At 44.1% G+C, this 27508-nt stretch overlaps 1 protein-coding gene across 8 annotated transcripts in view; it reads right to left on the reverse strand.

Annotated features, from left to right (window-relative positions):
- Nucleotides 1–27508, reverse strand: part of SRGAP3 (SLIT-ROBO Rho GTPase activating protein 3) — a 355578-nt gene that overhangs the window by 40162 nt on the left and 287908 nt on the right. For 6 of the 8 annotated variants that reach the window (XM_037800919.1, XM_037800916.1, XM_037800911.1 and 3 more), the window contains 5 exons: nt 27055–27156; nt 24664–24861; nt 20258–20342; nt 9626–9653; nt 4434–4536 (listed from right to left, as the gene is read on the reverse strand). In XM_037800919.1, the coding sequence (XP_037656847.1) occupies nt 4434–4536; nt 9626–9653; nt 20258–20342; nt 24664–24861; nt 27055–27156 (516 nt within the window). Of the gene's footprint in view, nt 1–349; nt 381–4433; nt 4537–9625; nt 9654–20257; nt 20343–24663; nt 24862–27054; nt 27157–27508 lie in introns of all 8 variants that reach the window. The other 2 variants (XM_037800931.1, XR_005211341.1) reach the window with 2 other exon arrangements.

Raw genomic sequence — 27508 nt, forward strand, 5'->3', positions numbered from 1 at the left:
GATCGGTTGACCTCTCTGTTATTCTGGGTCTCTGAGAGAAGATAGCATATACTTTTAAGCCTTCTAAAAAACGGACCAAATTTTATTACTAGCCTCACCAGTAGGTGAGGAAATATTGAGGCGTATATAATATGCTCATGAAAAGGAACAGAGAAAACCATGAATTTGGGCATTTGCTTGGGTCCTCCACACCCCACCTTTGAATTCTTTCCTTGATTAACTATAATCTGGGGAAGGACAAGAATATGGACCCACTGGCAACAGATGAAGTGGGCTCTGTTCTGGAAGTCAGTATTAAAGACAGGTTCCATCCAGTTGAATGGGACTAACGGGCCTTTCTAGTAAATACCTGGTTCCTGGTTCGAGCATTTCTTCTTCCTCTGATAACAAAAAATAAACAGGCAGCAGAGCAGGAGAAAAAGAAAAGATTACGCAGGAATAAGATCAGTTAGAGTAAGCAGATCCTTCAGAGTCCGTGAACGCCAAAATGCAATGGCAGCCAGCAAAGGTCCTGGGGAGTATGCTGAACAGCCTGCCCAAGGGACAGCAAACTCCAGCCTCAGTGCCTCAGGGGGATCTGCCTCCAGCCAGCCTTCCAATGTGGCTGCCTCAGCCTCCTGCCCAAGACATCAGTTAACCCGTGAGCCTCTTCCTGTCCTTGTCAAGTGCAGGAACTCTGTCTACCTCATTCCCATGTCTTGCTTCTCAAGACAAGGGGCTGTTCATTCATCAGTGGGCAAGAGCTTACCTTAAAACTCCTTAATGTAACCCAGCTGCCACAAAAAGGAAGGAAACACACCCTTCTGTGTCTACAGTAATAATGTCTCTGGAATTTTGCTCAGGAAACCTTGTTCTGTGTAAAAAGCTCAAATATATCAGGTGCCCTCTGGATGGAGTACAACATGATTCTACCTGATTCCAAATTCCAAAACGCTTCCCATATTGCCCTCCCAAATGCCTCAGTAGCTTTTCCTGGATATCCACTTGTCTTTGCTCTCCTTCCTACTCCCTTGCCCCTTGCACTGGCACTGAGAACACCTCTGGGGAACCCAAAAACTGAGGCAGGCCTGAGTGAGAGGTGTCAGTAGAGAGTCACAACACCTTCAAGATTTGGGGGGCCAGAACCAAAGCCTTTGATTTTACTAAAGTCACTGAAGATATCCATTTTCTAGGATGGGGAACTGGGTCTGCTTCCCCACCCACACTCCACGTGTGCAGAAGGGCAAGTTCTGGGGCAGGTGCCATGTCTCATCCAGGCTCCTTGAAGAGGCTGAGGAGTGTCATCTGTCCAGTTCCTGGCAACTCATTGCCTGGAATTATCTGTTAACTGACAGACACACTGGCTAAACCTACCCAAATCCTAGAATTTGATCAAGGAAGCAGCCTAATCAAATGGGGGTCTGTGAGCTATATCCTAAGAAGCTAACGATAATAATACTACCAGCTAATACTAAGTGCCAGGCAGTGCCCTAGAAACATGATGTATATTAACTCATTTAATCCTAAAACAAATTCAAGAAGTAGGTAATTATCATTCTCATTTTACAGAAACAAAGTAGGGATTGTTCCCCTCCCTCAGAGCTAGACCTCCCAGGCTTCAAAATGTATTTCTATAATAAAAAATGAGTTTCCTTCTGTCTGAGAGGAAAAAAAAAAAAGCAAGGATTTGAAAAAGGTCATTCAAGGTAGGGTCCTAGAAGTTTATAAGAACTATAATCCAATGCCATTTTTCCATCATGACTAACTTGGGGGTCTTCCCTGGCCCTCTCAACCATCATAATCATGGAACTCAGTGATGACTTTTTATTGGAAAACTTTTCACTGGCATGACACCTCAAAACCGGGATTCTTCGTTCATCGAGAACAATCTTCCAGATGGCATGCAAATCATGACAGAAAATTAAATTCCATTCACAACTGCTCAAGGATTGAAAATATCCTGTTGCCTTTTCATTCTCTGAAAAGTTAATAATCCTTGAGAGTGAGAACCATGCAATCTGCGACTTTGTCTTCCCACTGCCCGGCTTATAGCAGGAATTCAGGACAAGTTTGTTGAACAGCATTGAATGTAGATGCTGTAAGTACAATTGACTATAAAGAAATGTAATAGTGTTTAACAAATACACTGTAGTGTTTTTTGTTTTTGTTTTTGTTTTTCAGTCAAATGAGTATTCTTCTTCTAACTAGTCCCCTTGGGAGACTCTGTAGTTACTCTAACAATGCTGATCAGTATGCTCTGGGGCCCCTCTTTGGGGACTATTGAAAACCCAGGTGATCAGCCCCACTGTAGCTGGTGCCTATTCCTCTCACCATTTAGTACCTACAATGGTTCTGCAAAGCTGATCTTTGAATGACCTCTAGATACTTGCAAAAGACCAAGGCGTCCATTCTAAAACAAAGCTTTGCACCACTGAAAAAGACCTTTTTAAGGGCTCTGAAGAAGACTTAGCAAAACAGTTGCAGCCATGGCTGTACATTTAGAATAAGCATGTGGCTTCCTACATTCTTTGAGGTGACCATCTCAAAGGGGCAAGCACTCATGGTTGAAGAAGTTCTGATGTGTTTCTCAGGAGGAATAAAGTCAGGTTGCTTTATAGTCACACATTATATGTGGAACTTCTCTGCAAAGAGAATATTTAATTAAACAGAGCTCCAAATTTTCAATATTGTCAGATAAGAGTCAGATTCTTCTACTGTCCTCAGTGATTGCCCATTTACAGAGAACCAAGCAAACTGGGGGAGGTGTCCCTATCTCTGAGTCTTCATTCAGTCTGTTCCTCATTTCCAGTATTCTTCTGTCCTACTCCTCCCTCCTTACTCCTAGCCTGCCTTCAAAGCCTCACAAGAAGCCCATGCTTTAGTGCTCAAGAGCTCATCTTGCTCTGAACTCTCACAGAACTTGTTTCCATGTGGATAACTCACCAAGCGCTTGCCCTGAATCACCTCACGCTTTTCAGTTTTGTGTTTAAAACCTCCCAAGCTCCACTAGAAGCTCCTCGAGGGCAGGGAGATTAACATGATTCTCTAGCCCCCTCTGATGTATGAAAAGTGGCTCTTTCAGGGGCAAGGGTGAATGAGTAGAAAGTTTTTGAGCGAGAAAAGAGAGGATGAAGAAAGAGCACTCTTTTAACCAGCAGCTTCCTTCTCTGACCTGCTGGATGGCAAACTGCTCACTCTGGGTCATCCAAATATTGTCCTTTTCCTGATGCACCCAGTGGGACTTCTCCTTTTGGGCATCCTCCATGCTTCAGCCTCTTAGGTATCCTAAAGCAGCCCCACACAATCCCACCTTGTGTCTTCTACTGTCCTACTTCAGCTTCCCCTACTTTCCCTTCCTCAGAACTCAGCCCACAAGGAGAGACAGTCCTGGGACTGGGGCTGGACCTGACTGCCCTCTCCAGCCCCTTCCTCCCCTGCAAGCCCTGTGCTGCACCCTGTGTGGGGACAGGGGTAAGAGAGCTGAAGCAGGGACAGCTCCACGAATCCAAAATCATCAGCAAAGCCCTAGAGCCTTAACTTTCCTCCTGATAGATTCTAGTCTTGTTTTCTGCAGAAAGTATCTTCATTGGATGGTGGTGGGCTCTCAAATAACTAGCAGACATTTTTCCTTCTTTCTCCCCTAAGTGATGCTAAGAGGGCTCTTCCCTCCCTTGTGTTCCATCTCTACCTGCTGCCTTTTCCAACTCTATCACTATTTTAATTTGCCTTGAGCCATCATATCTGGGATGGCTTTATTCTATATACTTTGCTTCAAGGAAGAAAGAAAAGAGAAACTCAACTAGGTGAAACCATTTAATTTTTAGTTTAAGGTGTGAAGGGCTAATGTGGAATTCTAAAAGGACTACCTCAACTCTTCTCCCTTCTCCCAAACCACCTAAGAGGAAGCAAAACTAAGTGGGAGAGTTTTCACTCATAAAAATTTTGTTTTCGTTTACTGGTCTAGGCTCAACTAAAAACAAAAATCACTGGTATAAAAACATACCATTATCTGTGGGAATTTTCTTTGTGCTTTCAATCTCCTCTTGGGAAAGGTGGGCATAAGCTGATGTAAAGGAGGTTTCTCTGTTATCTCACGCAATACAGCTACACTTCCTGAAACGTTAAGATGTAGCTGGCTAGGGCGGCTGTGCTGGCATTTCAGCCCCACTTGGGCTTCACCAGGTTTCATCATGATCTTATCCCTCCCCGAGGGCTGGGAACCATGGGAAGGCACTTGAGGAGCAACTGGTCAGAGGCAAAAGCAGCTCTGATGAGAAATCCTCACGGAAGCTAAGAGCAGGCTGCAGCCAGGAGCTGGGTCGCAACAGGGCCAGGCCAGAGGGTGGACTGTAAATTCCAGGTCAGGGAAGGGCTGTTGGTGGGGAGAGGAGGGTGGAGAAAGGCTGCCATTACATTGGGCACATTCGCGGACTCTAGGGCTCCCCAGCAAGTACCTTAATGAATGCTTCCATACTGCCGTTAAAGAGTTTATGGCTATACACTGAGAGAGGCCTAGGTCTCCTCATTTTCTGTGGTTTAGGGGGAAGACAGGGGGGCCTAGGGGAAAATGGAACAAAAGAAATCAAGAAAACAACCAACATAAACATACAACTGGGGAAGATGTTCTTAAAACCCACAACTGGAGGAGCACACAAAACGCAAATGGAAGCCCGGAACCCCCAGCACATTGGTTTCCAATGCTCCATCTGAAGGCCTTTGGATGTTTAAGTGGATCTTAATTTACCTACAGTGTTAAGGAGAAGCACTGTCATATAATACGAATGCATTCTAAATGATAGGGGGGAAATAGTAAGTGTCTAAGAAACCACCGGAACTCCAATCAGAGGCTGTCATCCTGCAAAGCTGACCAGATGGAGGGGGAATCAGGGGAGAGAGATGTAATTGGTAGCCCGAGAAAGCAAGAGACTTTCAAAGATGATTGGAAGGGTTAATTTTCATGATTGTGTGTTAAACTAATCATGGAGTCTCAACTCCCAACGTACCAGGGCACTGATCTTCCCGATACCTCTTGGCATTTTAGACGCACTTGACTAATCTTTATTTCATTGATCTAAGAGCCAGGCAATTGTTATTCTTATTTTAGAGATGAAGAAACTGATGCCAAGAGGGAGGCTTCAGCTTCTTTGGGGTCCCTGGATGACCCAGGATGATAATAATCATCCTGTTCTTTAGTCAAGTGCACTTGTGTTTACAGAGCTTTCAAATCCATTATCACATTTAATGTCAGCTCAACCCTGTAGGTATGGGATTCTTAGAAGCCCTGTTATACAGAGGCAGAAACTGAGGCCCAGAGAGAGGAACAGGCTGAGCTGGGCCCCAAACCCAAGACTATTAGGCTCCAGGTCCAGGATTTTCCCCACCAGGCCACTGTCATGGAGTCTGAAGACACTTTTTCATTTCTAGCCAAGCACTTATCCATCCCACTAACACTTGTCTGCAGAGCATTCATGGTCAGGTTGAAAGTGTCTTGCTTTACTTTAGGATTTCCATACCCTGGGCTCCATTCTTGGCCACAGGGAAGGAAAACCATACCACAGTTCACCAGGGAGAGTGAAACAACCACAAACACTGGACCGGTTTCCAGAGTTGCTTACCATGCATATACCTGTGTTGGCTTATTTGCTCATCTTTTGCCACCTGAGTTGGCCTGGCTCAATGCTGCCAGACTTCTGGGGCAAAGGGCTTTTTGAGAGGCAGTTCATTTGCCAATGGCTGGGTTCACATTTTGAGGAGCAACAAGTGGGGACCCAGCCTGGCATAGTCAAGGGTCACTCATGACAAGCAAAGACCTGGTCCCCCACCAGGAAGACTTGCTTACTTGATTTCTATGAATGGGCAAGAAATCTGTGGACTCTGCAGCCAATCAAGACAAACGGGGCTCACCCCAGCCTCTGCTTGCTGGGTTTGTTGTGCCTGTCTCCTCTGGTAGCCAAGGCCATCTAGGGACCACTAACAAACTTCTCCTAGGTGTTTGAGTGTTGAGCAAATGCTGCTAGCTCCAGGACATGCATGGGCAAAAGCACAGTTGACTCCAAACGGCATGCCACCCAAACAATGGAACCAAAATAAATGCACAGACCAAGGGGCTCAGTGTCACACAGATAGGGAACTTAAAAAAATAAAAATAAATAAAAACTAAAAATTTTGAAAAGAAAACACAGGCAAGATTATTTTGAGCCCATCTTGGATCTATGTCAATTTGGTTAGCTAAGTCCATGTCATTTTTTTTTCCATAAGTTACCTATTTTTTTGAGGATATGGGTATGTGGGGGTGGTGTTTCTTACAACTGATCTGTTTCTGAACTAATGGAAAAGCCAAAAGAAAGTGCCAAAAATGTGACAAGAGGCCATAGGTTCTAAGTCCTGGGAATAACTTGAAAATAGCAAATTTCCCCATCTTATTTGCAGAGTATTTGGACTTCTGTTTTGAAATGTTCCCAGTTCATTTCTTTATCTTACATTGCAGGATACCCTCACAACAACCCTGTGAGGTAGGCAAGAATTATTAAATCCATTTTAGACATGAGGCAAATGAGCCCACAAGAGATTAAGAAACTTGCCCAAGGTCAAACAAAGCATATATGATTGAGGCTGAGAATAAAACTCGGCTTTCCCTACTCAAGGTTCCATATATACGGGTGAAATTGAGAAAGCGACTTTATTGCAGAACATCCAGCAGTAGCATTAAATCATCTATTAAATCCTATGGCCAGCTAGAGTGGAAATTCTTAATGCAGATGTACGACACCCAATATCAAACAATCTAGGGTGGCCAACAGGTTTCCTTAAAAGAAGCCCCTAGGTTGTTTCTGGTTTTGTTTTAAGTTTACAAAGTAGAATAAAAGAAAAATAAGATAATTTTCCCCCCATTTCTCCTGCTCACTCCAGAAAGCAAAGGATTATTTGAATCAAACTGTGATGCCTTTCTATATTTTGTGTTCTGTGCATGGATTGGAATCTCTGACAAGGAAACGTAGCTATCCCAACTTTTGCACAACATCAAAATCTATACCAACTTACTGAAGTGCTGGATGGGGCACAAAGTGGGGAGCAGGGGGGCAGATCAGCCAAGGAAAGTGGGGCAGCCTAAGCCTTCCATCTCTTCTGCTGCTCAGTTGCAGAGCGAAAAGGAAAGAAAGAGAGAGAAAGAGAGAGGCAGGGAAAACAGGAACAGAAAAAGCCACAGAGAGGAAGAAAGAGAAACCAGAGACCAATGTCCCCCTTCTGCCTATCATCCCAGATTAAAATGAACCTACGATGGCGACACAAGAGTTGGCCTCAAAATCATTCTGTGACCAAAAGGATGGGAATTAAAACTTTCCCAAGACAAACCAACAGATGTGGGTATCCACATCCAAAATGGTGGCAATATTGCACTTCAATGGTGGTCAGGCTCTCTGGGCAAGAAATCTCAAGTGATTTCACCTCTAATCCACACCATGGGAGTAAGTCAACCTTGGTCAGGAAAGCAAGACTTTAGTTTGAATGATGATAATCAAGCCTTATATTTGCATCTTGCTTTGCCATTTAAGATATACTTTTCAAGTACATTATCTTATCTGACCAGCCTAAATTACAAGATGATGTAGGCTGTTCTAAGATAAGACCCTTAAAGGTGAGGAAAATTTAACATGTTGCCAGTCATGCAAAAACTGGTCTGCCTATGCAAGGTCATTAGCAACTTAAGGAGACCTGCTCACGTGGTCATCCAAAAATGACACCAACTGTGTGCAGGAAACTGGAAAATACAGAGAGCCACAGTACAGAAACATTTTACCCAGAGCCTTTAAGAGTAATTTCAAAACCACTTCCAAGTTGGTAATGAGTTCCACAAGAAACTAAAAATTATTGTGGAAGAAAGGAAGGCTTTCTGTTACTAACAGAAAGTTTCCTTTGACCTTGGCCAGGGCTGAATTTGCGGTTTACTGCAATGTAAATGCAGGTCTGGTAATCCTAGCTTGGACTTCCCAGGCCCTAGGTCAAAGGGGTGTGGAAGGCAACACCTCAGAGGTCTTTATTTGAAAAAACAAAACAAAAAATGAAACCCCTCAGTTTTCCTGTGAGATAGGATCCTGAGGCCTGGCCAAGGGTTTCTGCACAGATCTCTTCTCCTGTGATCCTCTGGAACAATTTTCTCCCCCATGAGTTCTAGGAATTAGGAGGAACTGAGGAACAGCTCAATCAGTTTCCCATCTGTTTCACTATTTGCAGACTTTGGTGTAAAATGTGGCTTCTGTTGTTTTGGGACTATGGCAAAATCCTCTTGCTAAAAAAAAAAAATGTAAGGGGATTGTTTCTAAAAGGTTCTTAGAAATTGACCTTGCACATCTGCTAATCCATTTGCTAGAAGGTTCTTGGCCTACTATTATGAATCATTCTGATGTTCCCAAACTGCCAGGCCCCAGAGGAACAGCTGCACAGGCTAAACTTCTGGAGAGCCCTCAGTCTCTCCCATCCCAGGCTCAGCAAACTGAAAACCCCAGAGCTTTCCCAAACCTCTTCCCAGGCAACTCCCCTCCAGATGAGCGAGAGAGAGTTGAGGGTTCATCTTCCCTCTTGCCAAGTATAGCAGCTTTCCAGGATTCTGGGCCACTAGGAAGAATTTGTGGGAAAAAGCTCTCATCAGGTCACTGGGTCCAGAAAATGAGGTGAAAAGTAGCTGTCAACTGCCATAGGTTGGAAAAGCAGCTTTCCAGAATTCTGGGCCACTGGTTGAAGTTATGCTGGGTAGTGGAAGAACTATTGTACAAGGATCCTTGGCAAAGGACTGGAACTCAGAAACAGGTTCTAAGGGACAATCTGGGCAGCAAGTGACAGGGCTGCTCATGGATCTGAACTCTCTAAAAGTAGAGCAAGGGCCCAGTTTGCCAGAAGTCAGCTCCTCAGCTCTCAGCTGCTGAGCGGAAGGTGTTCACTGGCTCTGGTCTGCTCAGGGGAAAGCACAGAGGGTAATGCTAAGCAAGCTGGAGATCAAGCAGAAGTTGCCCATTTGTTACTTTCCCAGCAAGGATTTCGCCATCAGCCCATCCAAGTGTCCATGAGGTCCCAAACAAGTGTGGGGGCAGTAGGGGTGCATATGCCTGCGTACATGTATATGCACATGCATGTGCCCAGATGTATGTAAGATGAGCCATATCCAAAGCCTTGCCAAATACCGACAGGACTAGGAGCCAGGCTGGGCCGTTTGCTCAGCAGCCATGTAACAGATGGGGAGAGAGGTCAACAGCTAACCTCACAGCCTCTGGCCTCTATTGGTTGCCCTCAGCCACTGTGGGATATTGCTGGCTTCAAGATGAATAGCCCAAAGGGGGAAAAAAGCCCACTGCCCTGCAGCAGCTGGGAAAGCTCCCCTCTGCTATCACTGGCCTGGAGGGAGCTTGGCTTCTCCAGTCTAATGCTAGAACAAGCAAAGCTGCCCAAACAGCAAATTTGCCATCTGTCTCAGCACATCCCCACCATCCCATAGGGTAATTCACAAAGGGCCGTCCTACTCTATGAACAGCCTCACTTTTCTGAGCTCCCAGCACGGTCTCCCCATTTTCCCTCCTTTCTTCCTCTTCCCACCTCATCCCACCCCCCTCCTCAGGCAACCAGGTGAAGGAAAAGAAGACATTCCAGCTCTTACCTGGTGGTGCCACACTCTGCTCTTTCCCCTACAAAGAAAAGGATATGCTGAATTTTAATTGGCTTTTTTAAACCAGAACATACATCTTTTTCGCAAAACACAAAAACAACAGGTCTTAATTGCTTGTGAAATGTGAAACCCAAGTATGCTAAGGAACAGTCTGTTAGGAAGAATTGCATCTTATTAATCCTCCAATGCCTCCCACTTGCAGGGCTGTGATCACATAAATGTTTTCAGTGATTTTCAAACCATGGTCAACTGACCACTTTATATCAGAATCACCTGGGGTGCTTGTTCAAAAATACAGATTTTTTTCAGCTCTATAGTGGACCCCCTGAATCAGAATCTCTGAGATAAGAACCCCAAAATCTGCATTTTAACACTCCAGATGGTCCCTCCTAGGCATACCAAAGTCTGAGAACTTTGCATTATTCTCAGCTGATGAACTTCTCTCTTCTTTCAATGGAAAAGAAAATCAGGAAGATAGGGCCTCTATCTACTTGCCTCCATCAGATCTACCCACCTACCTGCAACTGTCCACACACTCGGGGGGAAGCAAGCGACTTCTGCCAAAGCTCCCTGAACTCTGGGTTCCATTCCCTCTACCCTTCTCAGGGGCTGTTTCTGCAAGTGCCTCCTCTCTCTCTCTAGCATCACCAATCTCCTCCCTTCTGGATCATTTCTATCAGCATGTGAATGTGTTCTGTACACATATCACCTGGTTTTTCAAACCCTTCCTTGACCCCATATCTCCCTCTAACTACATCCCCATTTCTCTGTTCTCCTTTATAGCAAAGCTTCCTGAAGGAGCTGTCTAGAAGCACTGTCACTGTCTCACACCCTGTGCTTTCCGCACAGTTAGACGTCTGTCCTCACCGCCACCGAGACTGCTCTTGTCAAGTTTACGAATGTTCACATGTGGCTGAATCCGATGGTCTTCTTTGTTCTTCTTATTTGACTTCTAGGACACTTTGACTCAGTTCGCCACTCCCTTCTTATAAAGCTTTCCGCTCTTGACTTTCATGACTTTACACTTTCCAGATGTTCTTCCTACCCTGCAGGCTGCTCCTCAGTTTCTTTTGCTATCTGCTCCTCATCTGTCCAATCTTAACCTCTAAGTCCTGGAGTGCCCAAGGCTACAAACCTGGGTCTCCCTGTCTTCTCTCTCTACTCACTCTAAGTGATCTCAAATACCTACTGGGGACTCCCAAACCTTATTTCCAGACCATATCTTTCTCTGAGAGTCCAGACTCATAGCTCACTTCCCTCTTTTTTCTTTAACAGCCCTAAAAATGCTAGCACTGAAAATTCACCCACTGAAGTATGTAATTCAATGATTTTTAATAAATGTACAGAGTTGTGCAAACACCCCCACAATTCAATTTTAGAACATCTGGATCACCCCCAAAAGATCCCTCCTGCCCATTTACAGCCATTCCCTATTCTCTTTACAGTCTTAGGCAGCCTCTGATCTAGTTTCTGCCTCTGCGGATTTGCCTTTTCTGGCTATTTCATATAAACGGAATCACGTACTATGTGGTTTTTTGTATCTGGATTCTTTTGCTTAACATGTTTTTGAGGTTCATCCATGTAGCATATTTTGGTACTTCATTCATTTTTATGGCTGAATAATATTCCATTATGTGATACATTTTTTTAATCCATTCACTACCAACTGCCCACCTGACATCTCAAACCTTCCATGTCCCTCAAGGCACCCCTTATTTCCATGCCTCAAACCTGCTCCCACCCCTAGTCTTTAACATCTCAATAAATGGAACCACCCATTCATCCACGTGTTTATGCCAAAAATCTAAGCATTATCCTTGAATTCTTTCTTTCCTTCATACCTTAAATTTGTCCACTTCTCTCCATTTCAACACTACTTTCTTAGTTCAAGCCACCATCATCTCTTGTCTGGACCACTACAACATCTTTTCAACTGGTTTTCCTGCTCCACTACAGTCCATTCTGGACTCAGCCAAAAAGATCTCAAATCCTTGGTTAAAACCTTCCAGTAACTTCCCATCACACACAGAATAAAAGTCAAACCTCTTACTCTTACCCTTCATGATCCAGGTGGCCCTACCTACTTTTCCATCTACTTCTAACACTTTCTCCTTTGCCCACTGTGCTCTAGTCACAGAAAGCTTCTGTGTGTTTGCCGCCCCACTGCCTGGAATTCTCTTGCCTCTGATACTTGCATGCCTTTTTTTTGTCTTTTGGGTATCAGCTTAAAAGTTGTGTCCAGAGAGAAGCCTCCTCTATCTAAAGCAGACACTTGTCTCTTTATTTCACATTACTCTATTGAAACTCTATCTATAGCTTATCACTAACATTTTTCTTGCTTGTTATTCATTTGCTCATCTATTGCCAATCTATCCCCACTGAAATATAATTTCCACGAGAGGAGGAATCTTGCCTTTTTTGTTAAAACTGCTGTAATATCAAGGTCTAGAAGAGTATCTGGCACAAAGTATACACTCAATAAATATTTGTTGAATGAATGAATGAACAAATCCTCTACCATCAAGAAACTTAGTACCAAATGATGATAAGCCAATAAATAGTGTTATTGTAATCATGTAATAAGTGCCACACCAAAACTGCACACAAGTGGCATCCCTCATAATGACAGATGAGCAAACAGGTTTGAAGAGATGTTGGGGCCTCCCCAAGTCCATAGTAAGCATACAGTTTAAATTCCAATTCAAGTTGTCTGACAACAAATTTGAGTTTTACCTGGGGAACCTGGTTTCCCCTACACAAATATGGAGTGAGGGAGGGTGGAGATCCTCAGAGGAATTTGTCTCAGACCCAGTGACTCCCTAAAAGTGGCACTTGGTTTCTAATAGCACCTCATTCTTCTGGGGTTCAGGGATGCCACACCTGAGAAGTCAGCTCCCTGGGCTGTGATGTGGTGCTCAAAATGAAGAGATTAGACAATATCTGTTCCTTCCCCTACCAAAATGGTATTGAAAATACAGAGGTCTGGGGTTTAGCTTTTCTACCAACTCACTCTGTGATTTGGCCAAGCCACTTCCTTTCTCTGGGCCTCAACATCCTCAGTTTAAATGAGGGGTTCTATTGTCATTTTGGGCAAGTTGTCTAACCAGCATATTATAGATGCTTACATTCCTAGATCCCACTCACCAAATGCCAGTAGTGTTTGTTCCTCAGTCATTGTGACTTCCAAAAATGCACCCCCTCCCCCATTTCCCAACAGTTGGGGTAGAAGTGCCCCAGGCTGAGAACCTCTAGACCAATGCTGTCCAAGAGAAATATAATGTAAGCCAGAAATGCAAGCCATGTGTGTAATTTTAAATTTTTAGTAGCCATTTTATATAAAGTAAAAAGAAACAGGTGAAATTAATTTTAACCATATATTTTATTTAACCAAAAAATAGTGCCATTTCAATACATATTAATATAAAATTAGTGAGATATTTAATTTATTTTTTGTACTAACTCTTCAAAATCTGGTGTGCATTTTACACATCTTAATTCAGACCAGGCATGTTTCAAGTGTTCCAGAGCAATCTGGACCTAGAGAACAACATATTGTACAGCACAGCTCTAGACTCTGGCATCACATCCAGCATTAATTAACATTAGGGGCATTTTTTAAAAAGGACTGAGCATTTGTTTTCTTGACAGAAAACAATTTAAACTGGGGCCAGACAGGGAAATGAGGGGAAGAAGAGAGTAAGCTGAGGTCTGAAAGTAAAATTTGGAAGGAATTGGCACACAATTCCTTAAATTCCTGACCAAAGCAACAAGCAGTTACCAAACTGACTGCAGTTGGTTAAACTGGAGACAAAGACCAAAGCAGGAAAAGAGAAAAGTTGGGTAAAACAGGCAACTGCATTCTGTTTAATCTGATTGTGTGTTGGGAGTCTGCTACAAATTCCTACCAGACACCAGTCTGAGTTAAGTTTTTCATTTGGATCCAAGACTTCTGGTTAGAACCAGTGGCAACATGCGGCAGAAAAGAGTCAGCCACTGGCCAGGGATGGTACAAGGAGGGTGGACTATAAAGCATATAATTTCCCCTAGGGTTGTAGTCAACTGTGACTTGGACTTTCAGTTTCCTATTCTACCTCCTCTTGGTTCCAAAAGTGTCCACTCTTCTATGGACTCACTAGGCTCCAATTACACTGACCTTTTAGTTCTTCTAACTCTCCACACCCTTTCCCATCTTTGCATGTGCTGTTCCCTCTGCCCCGTCACTCTTTCCCCAGCTTTTCACATGGTGGGTGCCTTCTCATTCTTTAGGCTTTGCTTAACAGTCACTTTCCCAAAGAGACCTCTCTGATCGCTCAATCTAAAGTAGGCCTCCCCACCCCCACCCCCCACTTTAATTTTCTCCATCTCAACCCAAATTTTTCTTTCATGGCACTTATCACTATTATAATTCTTTGCTTAATTGTTTGTTTATTGTTTGAGGTCTCTCTTCCCCATGAAGGCAGGAACCTTGTCTTTTACACCTCTGTGTCCCCAGTACTAGCCTAGCTGAGTGCCTGTGTTTTTGGATAGATGGACGGACAGATGAACAGACAAACAAGGACAGGGAGAGGAGAAGGGGGGAGGTAAGGGATCAAAGGGTTTAGGTCTTGGAATTGAAATTTCAGAACACACTTAAGACAGACTTTCCTCTAGAAGGGAACCTGACATCCTTAAGCATTAGACTCACATTCCAGCTCTCAAGAATCCCATTGCCAATGCCTTTTGGAATACGGTGTCTCAATTTCTAACAAATACCAGAAACCAAAAATGCATTGCCCTTTATCTTCTGAGACTTGCGGAATTTAAAAAATATATATTTTACAGTTGATGGTTCAGTCATTTTCTAGAAGGCCAGACTGTCTTGTCCTGGTGGACATTTTGCTGTGTAATGAGCTATTAAATCTTAGCCTGAAAAGATTAGGTCCCATCCTTTTTATAGACAATGCACTATTCATCCTTGAGGGGCTTTAGTAAATTGAAAAACCACCAGCTTTGGTGTAAACCCTGGAGCTTACAGACTACCCAGACCCCAGAGTACTAAAAAGGTCAAGGATCTAAGACTCAGAGATGATAATAAACTGAGAATTCTCTGTGCCATAAAATGACACAGCAACAGCCAAGAGCATGTAAAAAAGAGGATGTGCTCTGGTTCTCAAGATATGCCAGTGATACAGTGTATAACAAGGAATGACAATTTGTAAAGCAAATTCATTGACTTGTGTGACTGGGATCAATCATATTCAAAAATTCACTTCTAAATGAAGGTGACTCAAAAGATTTGTTATTTCCATTGGCTTGTGGTTTCTTCAAGCCATGCAGTTAAAGAAGAACTTTACAGAAATTGAGGCCTTCAACATGATACTTCATTTTATTTGGTGTGGGGGGTGGGTGGGTGAGGGGAGCCTTGTATCTTTTCAGCCAACATATTCCACTTGGCCCCATATTTCTCACCTGTTTCCAAAATTTCTAATTCCTTCCTCCCAATACCAAGTATCCCTCCAATGACATAAAAAGGCCATTGATGTAGGTGTAACCTCACCCTAGGCCCACTCTTAGCAGAGCATTCTGCTGAGTGGAAGAGCCAAAATGCTCAGGTAGAGGTGTCTCATCTGCTGATACTCAGAAGAGGGAATTAGCCAGGATTCTGAGCTCTCTTGTGATCTGATTGCTCTTCCCAGGCACCCTTTCCATTGTCCAATGGCCAGGATTTGGTCTTATTTTATCCAGCTTCAAAAAGGGAACAAAAATTCCATATGTATTAAAATTCCCTTATTGTTATTTCTTCATTCTGTGCTACTGCAAAGTTATTTGTGATTAACTTGTTTTTAACTTTTTTTAAAGCAGAAATATTTTTTAAATATTTTACCTACTTCCTAGAAGAAAATGTAATACGTTCTCAGTATTTCCAGGAGACCGTTCCTATTCACAATGGTAATTTGATGAGCAACAACCACGCCCCAGACACTGCTGAGTCAGCTTGAACTGTGTCTCTACGTTCACTGGTCCAGCCCTAGAGTGTATGGGGGGGGGGGGGTGCAAATTCTTTCTGTAAAGGACCAAGCAGGAAACATGGCTTGTGGGCCACATGGCCCCATCACAACTTCTCAACTCTGCCTCATAGTACAAAAGCAGCCATAGGCAATATGCAAATAAGTAGGTGTGACTGTGTTCCAATAAAATTTTATTTACAAAATCAGGCATTGGCAGGATGTGGCCTGCAGGCCACAGTTTGTTTACCCCTGGTAGAGGCATTTATAGCTCTCTCAGCTTCTTGGAGTTCTTTCTCTTTCTTCTAGGGATCACTATTCACTATGTTATGTATCCTGCTTCTAAACCACAGTCTTATTTTACTAGGAGTGTCTAGGGGAGGCCCTGGGGGCTTCTACCTCAGCTGCGCAGGAGACTACAACGTCTTTCCCAATGCTTGGACACCCAGAGCCCTTCTGCCTTCTTCCAGATTTGTAGTTGTGTTTAGAATGGCTGATGCTTTCAGATGACTGATCTCTGAACATTTTTACAAGAGTCCTTTCCTGACATGATTCATAAATTTCCAGATATTTCCATGAGATAAGAGAAAGCTTGCCTCAGTTTGAGGATTTCCAGGAGACAGGGAAAGCCCGATTGGCCTGGAGCATCTGAGCTCCAGCCATGTGTGGAGACAGTTACCTAAACGGAGACCCCCCTCCGCAGTGGTAAGTCATGGGGGTGGCAGATAACCTTGACAGGATGTGATGAGAATGGCACTTTACACCGGGGGTCTTCCTCCCCCAAACCCCCAACCCCAGCCCAGTCATGAGAAAAACATCAGATAGATCCCAACTGAGGGACATTTTACAAAATACCAGACCAGTACTCTTCTGAGAAACTGGTACACCCAAGAGAAGCCAAAGGAGACCTGGCAACTAAATGTATGTGGTATTCTGAATGGAATCCTGGAACAGAAAAGGGGGATTAGGTACAAGCTAAGGAAATCAGAATAAAGCATGGATTTTAGTTAATAATAATGTGTTGCTATTCATTAATTGTGATAAATGTACCATGCTAATGTAAGATGTTACTAAGAGGGGAATCTGGGTGTGGAGTACATGGGAGCTCTGTACTGTCTCTGTAACTTTTTTGTAAATCTAAAACTATTCCATGATTAAAAGTTTATTACAAACAAAAACAAAAAACAAACTTCCCCAGAAGTGACTGATCTAACAAGACCGATCTCAGTTATCAAAGCAGCACAGTGGGCTTTTTCACTGCTGGTTTACTAGAAAAGAGGAATAAGGCAGTTCTTTTAGATGGTTCTTTTTTAGCTGCCCCTAGACTTCTGAAGCTGCATTCTCCTGGAGTTTTTTGGTCCTAGTCAGTTCAAAACTTGGAAGAAGGACCGGTAAATCACATCTCAGAGCAAGGTGGGGCTGAAGGCTAAATAAACATGTAAGATAAATGGGCTAGAAGTTATGCCAACCAAAACTAATTATTACTTCATTAAGGCCATTCAGGCAAGGGAAGTAATAAAAGGTTGCATCTGATAGGACTTTCTCCTCCCAGCCAGAGGACTCTCCAGAATCTTAATTTCTAAAAAACATCTGGTTTTCTAAATCCAGGAAATCTGATTGCAAAAATACCAGTAGCCACTAACTCATTAGGGCTCGCCTTCTGTTCCATGTCTCTGAAAAAAAGTCCCCAACATCCCAGCCCCCTGGTTCATAGAAACCAATCCTCTCCTTTACTGGTCATCTTGGAAACTGCTCCCATCACACACTCATCCGGAGCCCCTCTCTTGGACTTTCTCTCATCTTTTCCCTCCATTCTTTCTGCTTTGGTTCCCTCTTTCCCCAAAGTTACCCACACCTTTCCATGGCTCTGCTCATGCCCTGGCCAAATCCTGAAGTGTCAGGATGGGTAGAGATCAGAGAGATGGGGAGGAAATGAAGAAAAAGCTATTGCAACTAATGCTTCCCCCTCTACCACTTAATCAATGAATTTTGACAAATTTATACCACTATTTGACAAATGTAACCATCAACCAAATCAGGATAGAGGATGTTTCCATCACCCCAAAAAGCTCCTCTCCATATAGCTAGAACACACAAAATTAGTCTATGGTTATAGAAGTCAGATGAATGGTTGCCTGGAGTGGAGGATAGGGGGATTGATTGCAAAGGGGCACAAGGGAATCTTTGGGAGTGATGGAAATGTTCTTATCCTGAATTGAGTGGTGATTATACATGGCTGTAGACATTTGTCAAAACTCACTGATTTCACCTATAAAATGGGCACATTTTATTTTATATAAATCATATATCAAGAAAGATGATCAAAAAAAATCCCATTGGTGTATTTTTAAATCCCTGGTTGTTCCTCAAATCCCTGGTCCTTCCTCTTCCTTGAAGCCTTTCCAGCTCTCCTGGGCCCATGGTGACCCCTTGCTCACGTGACTCACAGCCCTCCAAGTCTGTACCATTCATCTGGCAATTCATCTAAGATTGCCCTGTAATTAATGTTATCACTACTGAATTTTTTATGGATTCATGAGTTGTTTCTCAGCTAGACTGCAAGTTCTTTGGGGGTGGGATACAGTTTCATTTCTCACTGTATCCTCTAAAGCATGAAGCCTACAAATGCCAAGAATCCACAGATCCCAGAAGCCCACTTGATAACTCCTGAGTGGATGGATGTTAGGGATGGATGTGTGACCAGCAGCATAGCCACTAGAATGTGCTCCCAGTAGGGAGAAGAGAGTGAGTCAGTGAAACGGCAAGGATGTGCCATGGATGGCAAATACCTAATGGCTGATAAATGCCAGGCCCTGGCTCAGCTCCCATACTCTCCTCCTCTTCCTTCCCCAGAATTCTTCTGGTTGATCTCTAGGCCTACTTCAAGCTGTCATCTTGGGATCTACCAGCACCATCACTCTGGAAATTCCCTTCATCTCTCTCATACTGGTCCGCTATTTCCTGGACCCAACATTTTCTTTCTATTTGGTGGGGCACATCCTTCAGCTAATGGCCCTCTCCACACAAAACACAAGATTACATATGGATGTTATCTGAGCTTAAGATGTCCCAAGCAGGGTCCAAGAGCATCAGAGATCCTAGGGCAGGCCCAGCTGAGGTACTGTCCTCATAGCTGAGCCTCGTACCAGGTCCCAGGGCTACTGGGACTTGTGGCAGACCACTCCTAACCTTGTGATCTTGTTCTGATCAGCAAGCTCCTGCCTTGGACCCTGTGCCCGAGTCCATGTCCAGATGACCTTTATGTTATGGGTTGAATTGTGTCTCCCTTGCTCCCATGAAAGTGACCTTATTTGGAAAGAGCATCTTGGAAGATACAATTAGTTAAGATGAGGCCAAACTGGATTAGGGGGGGCCCTATGACTGATGTTCTTATAAGAAAGGGAAATTCGGACACAGAGACAGACACAGGGGAGAAGACCTAGTGAAGACAGAGGCAGAGATGGAAGTGATGCATCTATGAGCCACAGAACACCAAGGATTGCCAGCAAACCATCAGAAGCTGGAAGAGGCAAGGAAGGATTCTCCCCTACAGGGTTCAGAAGGAGCATGGCCCTACTGACACATTGATTTCAGACTTCCAGCTTCCAGAACTATGAGACAATAAATTTCTGTTGTTTTAAGCCTCCCAGTTTGTGATAATTTGTTATGGCAGCCCCAGGAAACTAAGACACTTTCCATTCAACTATTATTCAGCAAACACTGAGGGCTTAGTATGATCCAGGCACTGTTTAGGCACTGGAGATCAAGTGGTGAACAAAATAAGCAAGCAAGTCCCTGTCCTTGTTGAAGAGATGATATTGCTGGGGGTGGGGGTGACCAAAGACAATAAATAAGCAAATTAAGAAGAAGAAGATTATTTCACATGGTGACAGGAAGAAGAAAATCAAACAGAGGTGGTGATTCCTTGAGTTTGGGGGCAGGGAGGGCCTGTCTGAGGAGAGGGCATCTGTGCTGAGAGCTGAAGGTTAAGGAGTCATCTGTACAGAGATGTGGGGTAGAAGCATTCCAGGCAGAGGGAATAGCAAATGCAAAGGGTGTGGAGGCAGGAACAAGATTAGTGAGTTCCAAAGAGCAGACAGGAGTGGTGTGGCTGGAGCACAGTAAGGGAAGGGAGGGTGGATGAGGTCAGGGAAGTGAGCCTCGCATGAGAAGCAGCTGGGATTTCATTCCAACTGTGACTGGAAGACCTCGAGTGGCTTTAAGCCTAGTCTTCAAATCCCTCAAGGACTAGACCCTGCCTTCCATGTACAGATTTTCCTTTTCTGGACCTAGAATCCTGGCCAGGCACTCTAGGAGTTTTCCTGGCAAATAGTACCTGCTGAAAATCATCAATGCTGACCCCTGTGTCCCTGGATTCCCCCTCACCCTACACACACCTACTAGGGACCTTCAACCTAAACTAAGATTTCTTGTTTCCCCATATTGCCCCAGCCAGACTGGACCTTCTCAGCATCTGTGCCAGGGCTATTTCCCCGGCCTACCCCGTGCTGGTAGGTGGGTCCAGTACCAGACCTCATTCCGCCAAGTGCCAGTGTCTCAAGCTGTAACAGCTAGAAGGGCCACAACAAGCCCACTGGGGAACGCCACCACTCCTCACAGGCCCCATTATTGGACTCACCTTCGCCCAGGGTCTGCTTGAGTAAGTCATGCTTGGCCTGTAGTTTGGTGATGAGGTTACTGCCGTTCACGTATTCTTTAAATTTCTGTAAGATACAAGGCACAAGAAAGTTATAGATTATGGGACCAAGTGACGGGATCTCCGCCTCTGGAACTGACCTCTAGGATGGAGATGTCACCCTCAGAGACCCCAGTGAGGGGAAATGAGGGGCCTCTGTGTCTGCTCCTTTGCTTCTCTCCACTCAAATCCTGGGCTCTGCCAAGTGCAGCTCCCAGTCCTTTATGAGCTCCAGGCACTTCAGGTCAGGGCTTGGCAACACAAAGAAACCTCAGGGAGAATGGGGGCAGTGAATGCTGCTTTTGTTAGGTGAGGACTGTGGGAGAATGAAGCAAAGGGTTTCCTTAGCCATCAGCACTCTGCTGTGCTTCTAGAAGAGTAATACAGATGGTAACCGTCCCTGGTGCCATGGACTGAGGCAAGAGCACTTTATTGAATCTGTCAGGGAAGAGCCTGGGAGTTAAGTCTTTTTTATATCTGGTCCTGGCTCTGAAGGAGGAAAGGCTTTGCAGACCCCTCTGACAGACTTTCCTACTGAAATAGCATTGGGTGATATGATCTTCCTCCTTTTACAGATATGACAAGTGAGGTCCTGCCATAAGTCAATAGCAGGCCAGAACCAGACCCCAGGCTGCCTTCTAGTTCAGGGCCCTTTGCTAAGCACAGGGCACTTCAGAGCAGTGACAAGGGATGGGGACCAATGCAAAACAGAACACGTCCACCTGCCTCCAAATCAGCCAGGGCCTCCACACAGGTACCAGCATTTCTCAGCCACTCACCCACCCTGCATCACCTGAGCAAGGTCCCAGAGTCCTCTGCTGGGAGTGCCTTTGCTAGACTGTGAGCTGCTGTAGGGTGGAATCCATGTCCAATTCCTTTATGGACCCCTAGCGCCTATAGCTGCACCTGGCATACCGTAGGTGCTGAGAAATTTAGTTAAGTCCCTGCCCTCAAGGAGCTTATATACCAGCATGGGGAGACAGATGATATTAAACAAAAAAAGTAAGTGAAATAAACAATGGGTCAGATGGTGGGGGGTACTATGGAAAAAATAAAGCAGGAAATGGGATTGGGAGTCAGGGAGGACCTCAGAGCCAAGCTGACATTTGAGCCCAGGCCTGGAGGAGGTGAGGGAAGGAGCTGGGTATGACCTGGGGAAAGGAGCTTCCCAAGTGGGAAGCAACTGGAAAAGTTTTGTGAATAAAGTCAAGGGATGGGTGTGACTGCCCCAAATCCACCCACCAGTTTCTCACAAAGAAATTCATTATATTACTGCAGCCAGCATGCTCTCAAAAGGGAGCAGGGGTGGGGAGGAGCAGAGAAATAAGCCGTGTAGGCTCAGGACACCACCAATAACACTTGTCGAAGACAGTCTCTGACATCACCATCTTCCTGTTGAACATGGTTGTAGGGGAATGGTCCATGGGGGCTGGGTTCTGACATTTACACGAAAAAGACTGGGGTCACTTCACCCTAACCCCACAGTTTGGTGGGTTTCTGGAATGAAAGAACTGGTGGGATGTTGTGGTATCTTCTCTCCTTTTCCATGGTCCTTCTTAGTCGTTAGGACCTTTCCCCTTGGTCATTAAGAGTCACTTCCCTTTGCATGTATTGGGCACGCAACAGTTCTCAAATGTACATTTGATCCTCACCACAATCTTGGATGGCAAATGGAGAAGGCAACATCATTACCATGTTACCCAGAAGAAAACCAAAGCTCAGAGATGTGGCACCCACTCATTGTGAGATCTTAGTTTAATTATTGAACATTTCTGGGCTTCTGTGTCCTCCTCTGTGTAAAATGAGAGGAGAATCACAGTATTCCTCAAAGGGTGATGCAGGAAACCAGCTGCCTCCTAACCTGCTGGGGAGTTTGTGAAAGTCCAAATTCCTGCCCTGGATTTCTGTGAATCTAACCCCTTCATTTTACACCTGAGGAGGATATAACAGAGACCCAGAAATGGTCAAAATTCCAGGGTCCCACGTCAGGAAGCGTGGTAATCTGGGAATTTGAATTTTTAACATTTCCCAGAGGATTCAAACATGCAGTTAAGTTTGATAACCATTGATCCAGAGGCTCTCTATGGGGGTTCAGTAATAACGTCCCCAGATTCTATCACATCTCCAAGTATTCACCTAAATAGAAGAGCTGAGGCATATGCCAGTATTTTCTCCATCATGCCTCACTGCCCCCAGTAGTTGAAGCTCCAATCCCAAACACGTAACTCATTCACTGTTGAGTTCGTGTTACATACCTGGGCTTTGTGGCCCATGCACCTCTTCCAAGTTTCACCCATGCTTCACATGTGACCCACGAAGGAAAGAATGCTATTACAAATCATACTGATGTTTGGATTAAAAGCAATACATATCCTTAAAAAATGCCAAAAATAATGCCACAACAAGTCATGAGAAAGTGTACAAACCAACCAGGTTGGTAAACTGAGTATTAAGATATTAAAATATAATGTCTTATGGCTCTTAGTCCTGGACACTGATGAATTCTGCCTTTTAACTTCAAGCAGGCTAGACCCCTTTCCCCACTTCCACTACCACGACTTTTTTTGCTTTTACTGCCAAAGTGAATTAATTATTCGTGTGTACTCCTCACTCATCTCTATAACCCATAAGTTCTCTTTGTGAGCACAGTAGACCCCAGTGGAAACAGTGAATGCCAGGAATCAGCAGGGACTGATTCAATAAGACCAGTTTCATTTCCTTTCTTGACAATCTCAAAGAGTGTTGATCAGTGAAAGGCAGTGCATCTCAACCACAGATTTTCAACAACAGATTTGCCGAGGCCCTTCGCAAGATGGAGTTGGACGTTAGTACAACCGGGTGGGTGTGTGACTAGTTAAGTGGGCACAATCAAAAGGTGCTGATTAGTGGATCAATATCAGCCCAGCTGCATGTTTTTAACAACTCTGTCTTTAGCCTTGGCCCTGGCACATCCACGAGTTTTTTTATTGACAAACTTTAAGATATAGAAGCCATGCTGGCTCAATCTGCAGATAACACAAGATTTGAAGAGATAGCATATGTGTTGAACAACTGGATTAGGATCTTGACTGGCAGTCTGGAGCCATGAACTGAATCCATTAGGAGGAAATCTAATTGGTGATTAAGAAAAGACCAAGCCAAGAAATCAACTACACATCCTTAAGAAGGAGGGAGGACTAGTTTAATAGCCATAGAGGGAACGGAAATTTGACTGATGTTAACTTAGCTTCGAAATAACTAAAACAAACAACAAAAAAGAATATGAATTTAGGATATATGAATAGGAGCACAATATGCAGAATGAAAGGGGTGGAAGTTTTGCTCCGTTCTGAGCTGGTCAGACCATTCTTGAGAGTCTCATTTTAGAAGAATCATCGACAACTGGAACATGTTCAGAAGAGAGCAACTAGTATACTGAAGCCACTCAAAACTAAGACTTACGTGGCAGGAATGAAAGAATAAGATATGTTTATCCTGGAGAAATGAAAACCCAGCTGCCTGCAAACCGTGAAAGGCTGTCATATAGAATTAGCCTTGCTCTGGGTTACCCAAAAGAACAGACTCAAGATCAAGGGCTGGAAACCCTAATGAGGAGGATTTTAAAGTTAACAAAGATAAGGGAAATATCTACTCTCCAAAACCAGCCACAACCCAACAAAATGGTTGCTATGGGAAGGAGGGAGCTTTTAATCCTGGGAGCATCCAAGCAGAGTCTTGATGACTGGCGGGGATATGGTTGAAGAGAATCAAGCATCAGATAGAAGGTCTGGACTCATGTGTTTTAAGGTTTCTTGCAACCCTGACATTCTATGTTCAATACACACATGTTGAACTAAAACCCCAGTCCAAATCTCTTTTTCCTTGCCCCTCGCAGCCCCTGACCAAATGGAATGTAAGAAATTTGGAACTCTACATGAAGGGCTGACAACTCATAACCAATTTGCCTGGAATCGTGAGGGGAATGTTTCCAAAGCACACACCAAAGTTTAAGACAACTCAATGCCGCAGTCCATCCACATAACTTTAGGGTTGTTGCTTGCAACTCACACCTGGCTTCACCACCCATTTCCTTTCACTCTTCTTAATAAAACTCTCTCTGGTTAATTCTAGACCAAGAAAGTTGCAAAAACCATCTGGCTCAAGATCAATGTCAGTGTTACCACTTGGCAACTTGTTTTCTGTATTTCAGAAGACGAAGCCCACAACTTCATTTTAAAAGCATGTTGGAAGGGCCTCAGGTCTAACTGACCCATGTGGTTTTGCTGGCTCATCTAGGCTTGGGCTTCTCCCCAAAAGTCCCTGACAGTGGGTCAGCAGACAGTGCATTCTGGGTCCAGAACCCCACTTACTGTAAAATAAAACATTTCTGTTTCCTGCTGATTGGCTCTCCTTTTGGCAATGTTGATCTTACTCATGTAGGTCTCAGAGGCAGCTGACTTTACAGACTCAGTAGATCGACTGTGTTGGAAGGCATCGGAGACATCAAAATCCTCAACCGTCAGCATGTCTTGTAAGGTCTGCATGGTGGCATCCAGGGTTTTTCTAACCTGGGGAGACACAGCATATCAACAAGAATCCCTTCTCTTTATAGTCCCTTTTACATTTCAAACTCCTTTATCCCAACTATCACTTTATTTCTTCCACTGAAAGTCCCTAGGAAATAGGCAGGACGATAATTACTCTTAGTATACTGAGGAGGAAAGTAAAGCAAAGCATTCACCCAGCTGGCTGGCGTGAAAAGCCAAGTTGCCCAGTCTAAGGTCATTTTAGTGTATTGCTTCTGCCAGAGAGAACCTTGGAGAATGTTTTTGCAAAGAAGGGATCCAGATTTCTAGGCTCGTTTCTCTTTATCTGATTTTTTAGCCCCAAATGAGCCCCATCAGAAACACTCCTTATTCTCTTCATTCAGAGAAGGGAGGGGACAAAGTCTGGCTAAGTGTGAGCAGCCATCCTTAACGTGTGAGCTCTCCAGCTATCTGCTACTGGGCTCCTATCAAAAGCCAAGCTGGGAAAAGAGAAACCCAAGGAAGACAGACTCAGAGGCCAACACTGTTTGGCCAGTCCCTCCACACTCCAGCTTCTCATCTGGAATCTAGGCAGACTACTGGAAGGCTACACACACAGAGCACATGAGCCCCGACCTCACAACATCCCTTGCTGAAGTGTGCCTACATGACCTCATGGAGGGTCATTCCAAAAGCAGTAATGGGAAACTCGGCATCAGCATTTGTTGTATAATTATCACTCAAAGTCTCTTTCTTGTCAGATACTCAGCTTAATTGTTACCTCCTCTGAAAGGCCTTCCTGACTGCCATTCTTGACTTAGTGCTAATCACTGTCTAATACTGCCCTTATTCATTTACTGGTTTGTTTGTTTTGGGGTATTAATTATCCATCTTTCCTCACTATAAACTCCATGAGAGGAGGCACCATATTGTCTTGCTGACTCACTGCACTCTCTCTAGAACAACACATGGTATGTGCTCAATAAATAGCTAAATAAATAATACTTAAATAGATACTTGTTGAGTGAATAAATAAATGAATCAATTTTCCTTTCTAGCACAGTCTGACAGAAAGCTCAGGTTGAAAATTAAGCATATTCAAGGTCATCAGCATCCCATACGGAGGAACATTTGCCTTATTCTCCTCTTCTGTGGTTCTGATTTCCAACTTAAATTTCATTAGTGTTATTATCCATAATACGGCTGCATGTACATAAATCTTTCGGGGAGGGATACAGGGCATAAATAAAGAAAGAAAACACTCTGTACCCCTCCTCTCTCTTCTCAGGTTTGAAAAAATACATAATTTGCCTCCACATAAACTCCCCCAAGGGACTGCTTTGATTCATTATAATTCTGAGCTAAAGTCTATCTCATGTTTGTTCTGGGCTTGTCCTTCGTGGAGACACAAAGCAACCCTGCTCTCCTGCTCTAGCACAACACTCTTGAATTTGAAGACAGGGACCAAGACCCTCTACCTCTGGCCAGGACTCTACTTCTCAAGGATGAACCTGCCCAGCACTTTCAAGTAACCCTTCCGTAAGGTCCCCAACATCCTGGTGTCTTCTCTGGGGGCCTCCTATCACTTGACATCCTTTCTAGAGGGAGGTATCCAGGTGGGAATATGATGTTTCCCACCTGACCTCATCAGTCCAGATCAAAGTGCAATCACCACAGATAATACTCTGCTTGTACCCACCTGGTAGTAACTCTGTGTGGCCTAGTTACATGTGCTGGACTGCATGGTAGGACTGACCAGTTCCTTGGAGCTCAGATTCCATGGCACACTTAGTATGCCCCGAGTGGTTTATTTCATTGTGTAATTTAAAATATCTACTATTATTTATGATAAAAATAACAGTTACTCATTGTAGCAAATGGAGAAAAGCACAAAATAAAACACAGAAATTGCCTAAAGTCCCACAACTCAGAGAAAATCACTATTAACATTTTGAAGTATTTCCTCAGGGTCTTTTTTCAATGCATGTGAGTATACACTTTAATTTACATAGTTATGATGACATTGAACATAGAGTTCTACTTCCTTAACTTAATACCTTGTGAGGATCCCTCCATGCTATTAAGCATTCTTGGTGTGCTTGGTTTTAATGGTTGTATGATATTCCATCTTGTGGATGAACCATAATTTCTTATGCACTCCATGGCAAGAGTGAACTCCCAGGAGAAGCCAGGCCTTTGAAAGAAATCCCTTACTGGGCAGAGGGGCTCGCTCACCTCCTCGTTCTCTATCTTGAGAGTGGCCAGTCTGGACTGCAGCTGGTGGTACCGCATGAGCAATTCTGTCTGGACGGGCTGCTGAGCGCTGACCTGACACACCTGCAGAAACGACAGCCAGCCCCTGCAGTTGCCCAGTGCCCGTCACCCATGTTATCATTAACATTCCTACCTACAGATGAGGAAACACAGCTTGGAAATGTTACCCAGCTAGGATGTGGCAAAACCAGATGGGAATCAGGAATCTTCTTCCTCCCAAGTGCCCCTGCCTGTCATTACCAGGTGTGGCCTCTCTATCATCATCCTCTACATTTGTGCAGCACTACAGGTTTTACTAAGCCTCATTTGGTGAGACTAATTAATTAATCCCAAGGCAGGAAGTTATAGGAAGAAAGCAACTGCTTAAGAGAAGCCAGAAAAAGAATGATGAGTAAGAAACAAACCAGCAGAGTGC

This window comes from Choloepus didactylus, chromosome 1, assembly GCF_015220235.1.
Source record: "Choloepus didactylus isolate mChoDid1 chromosome 1, mChoDid1.pri, whole genome shotgun sequence".
Classification (NCBI taxonomy): Eukaryota; Metazoa; Chordata; class Mammalia; order Pilosa; family Megalonychidae; genus Choloepus; species Choloepus didactylus.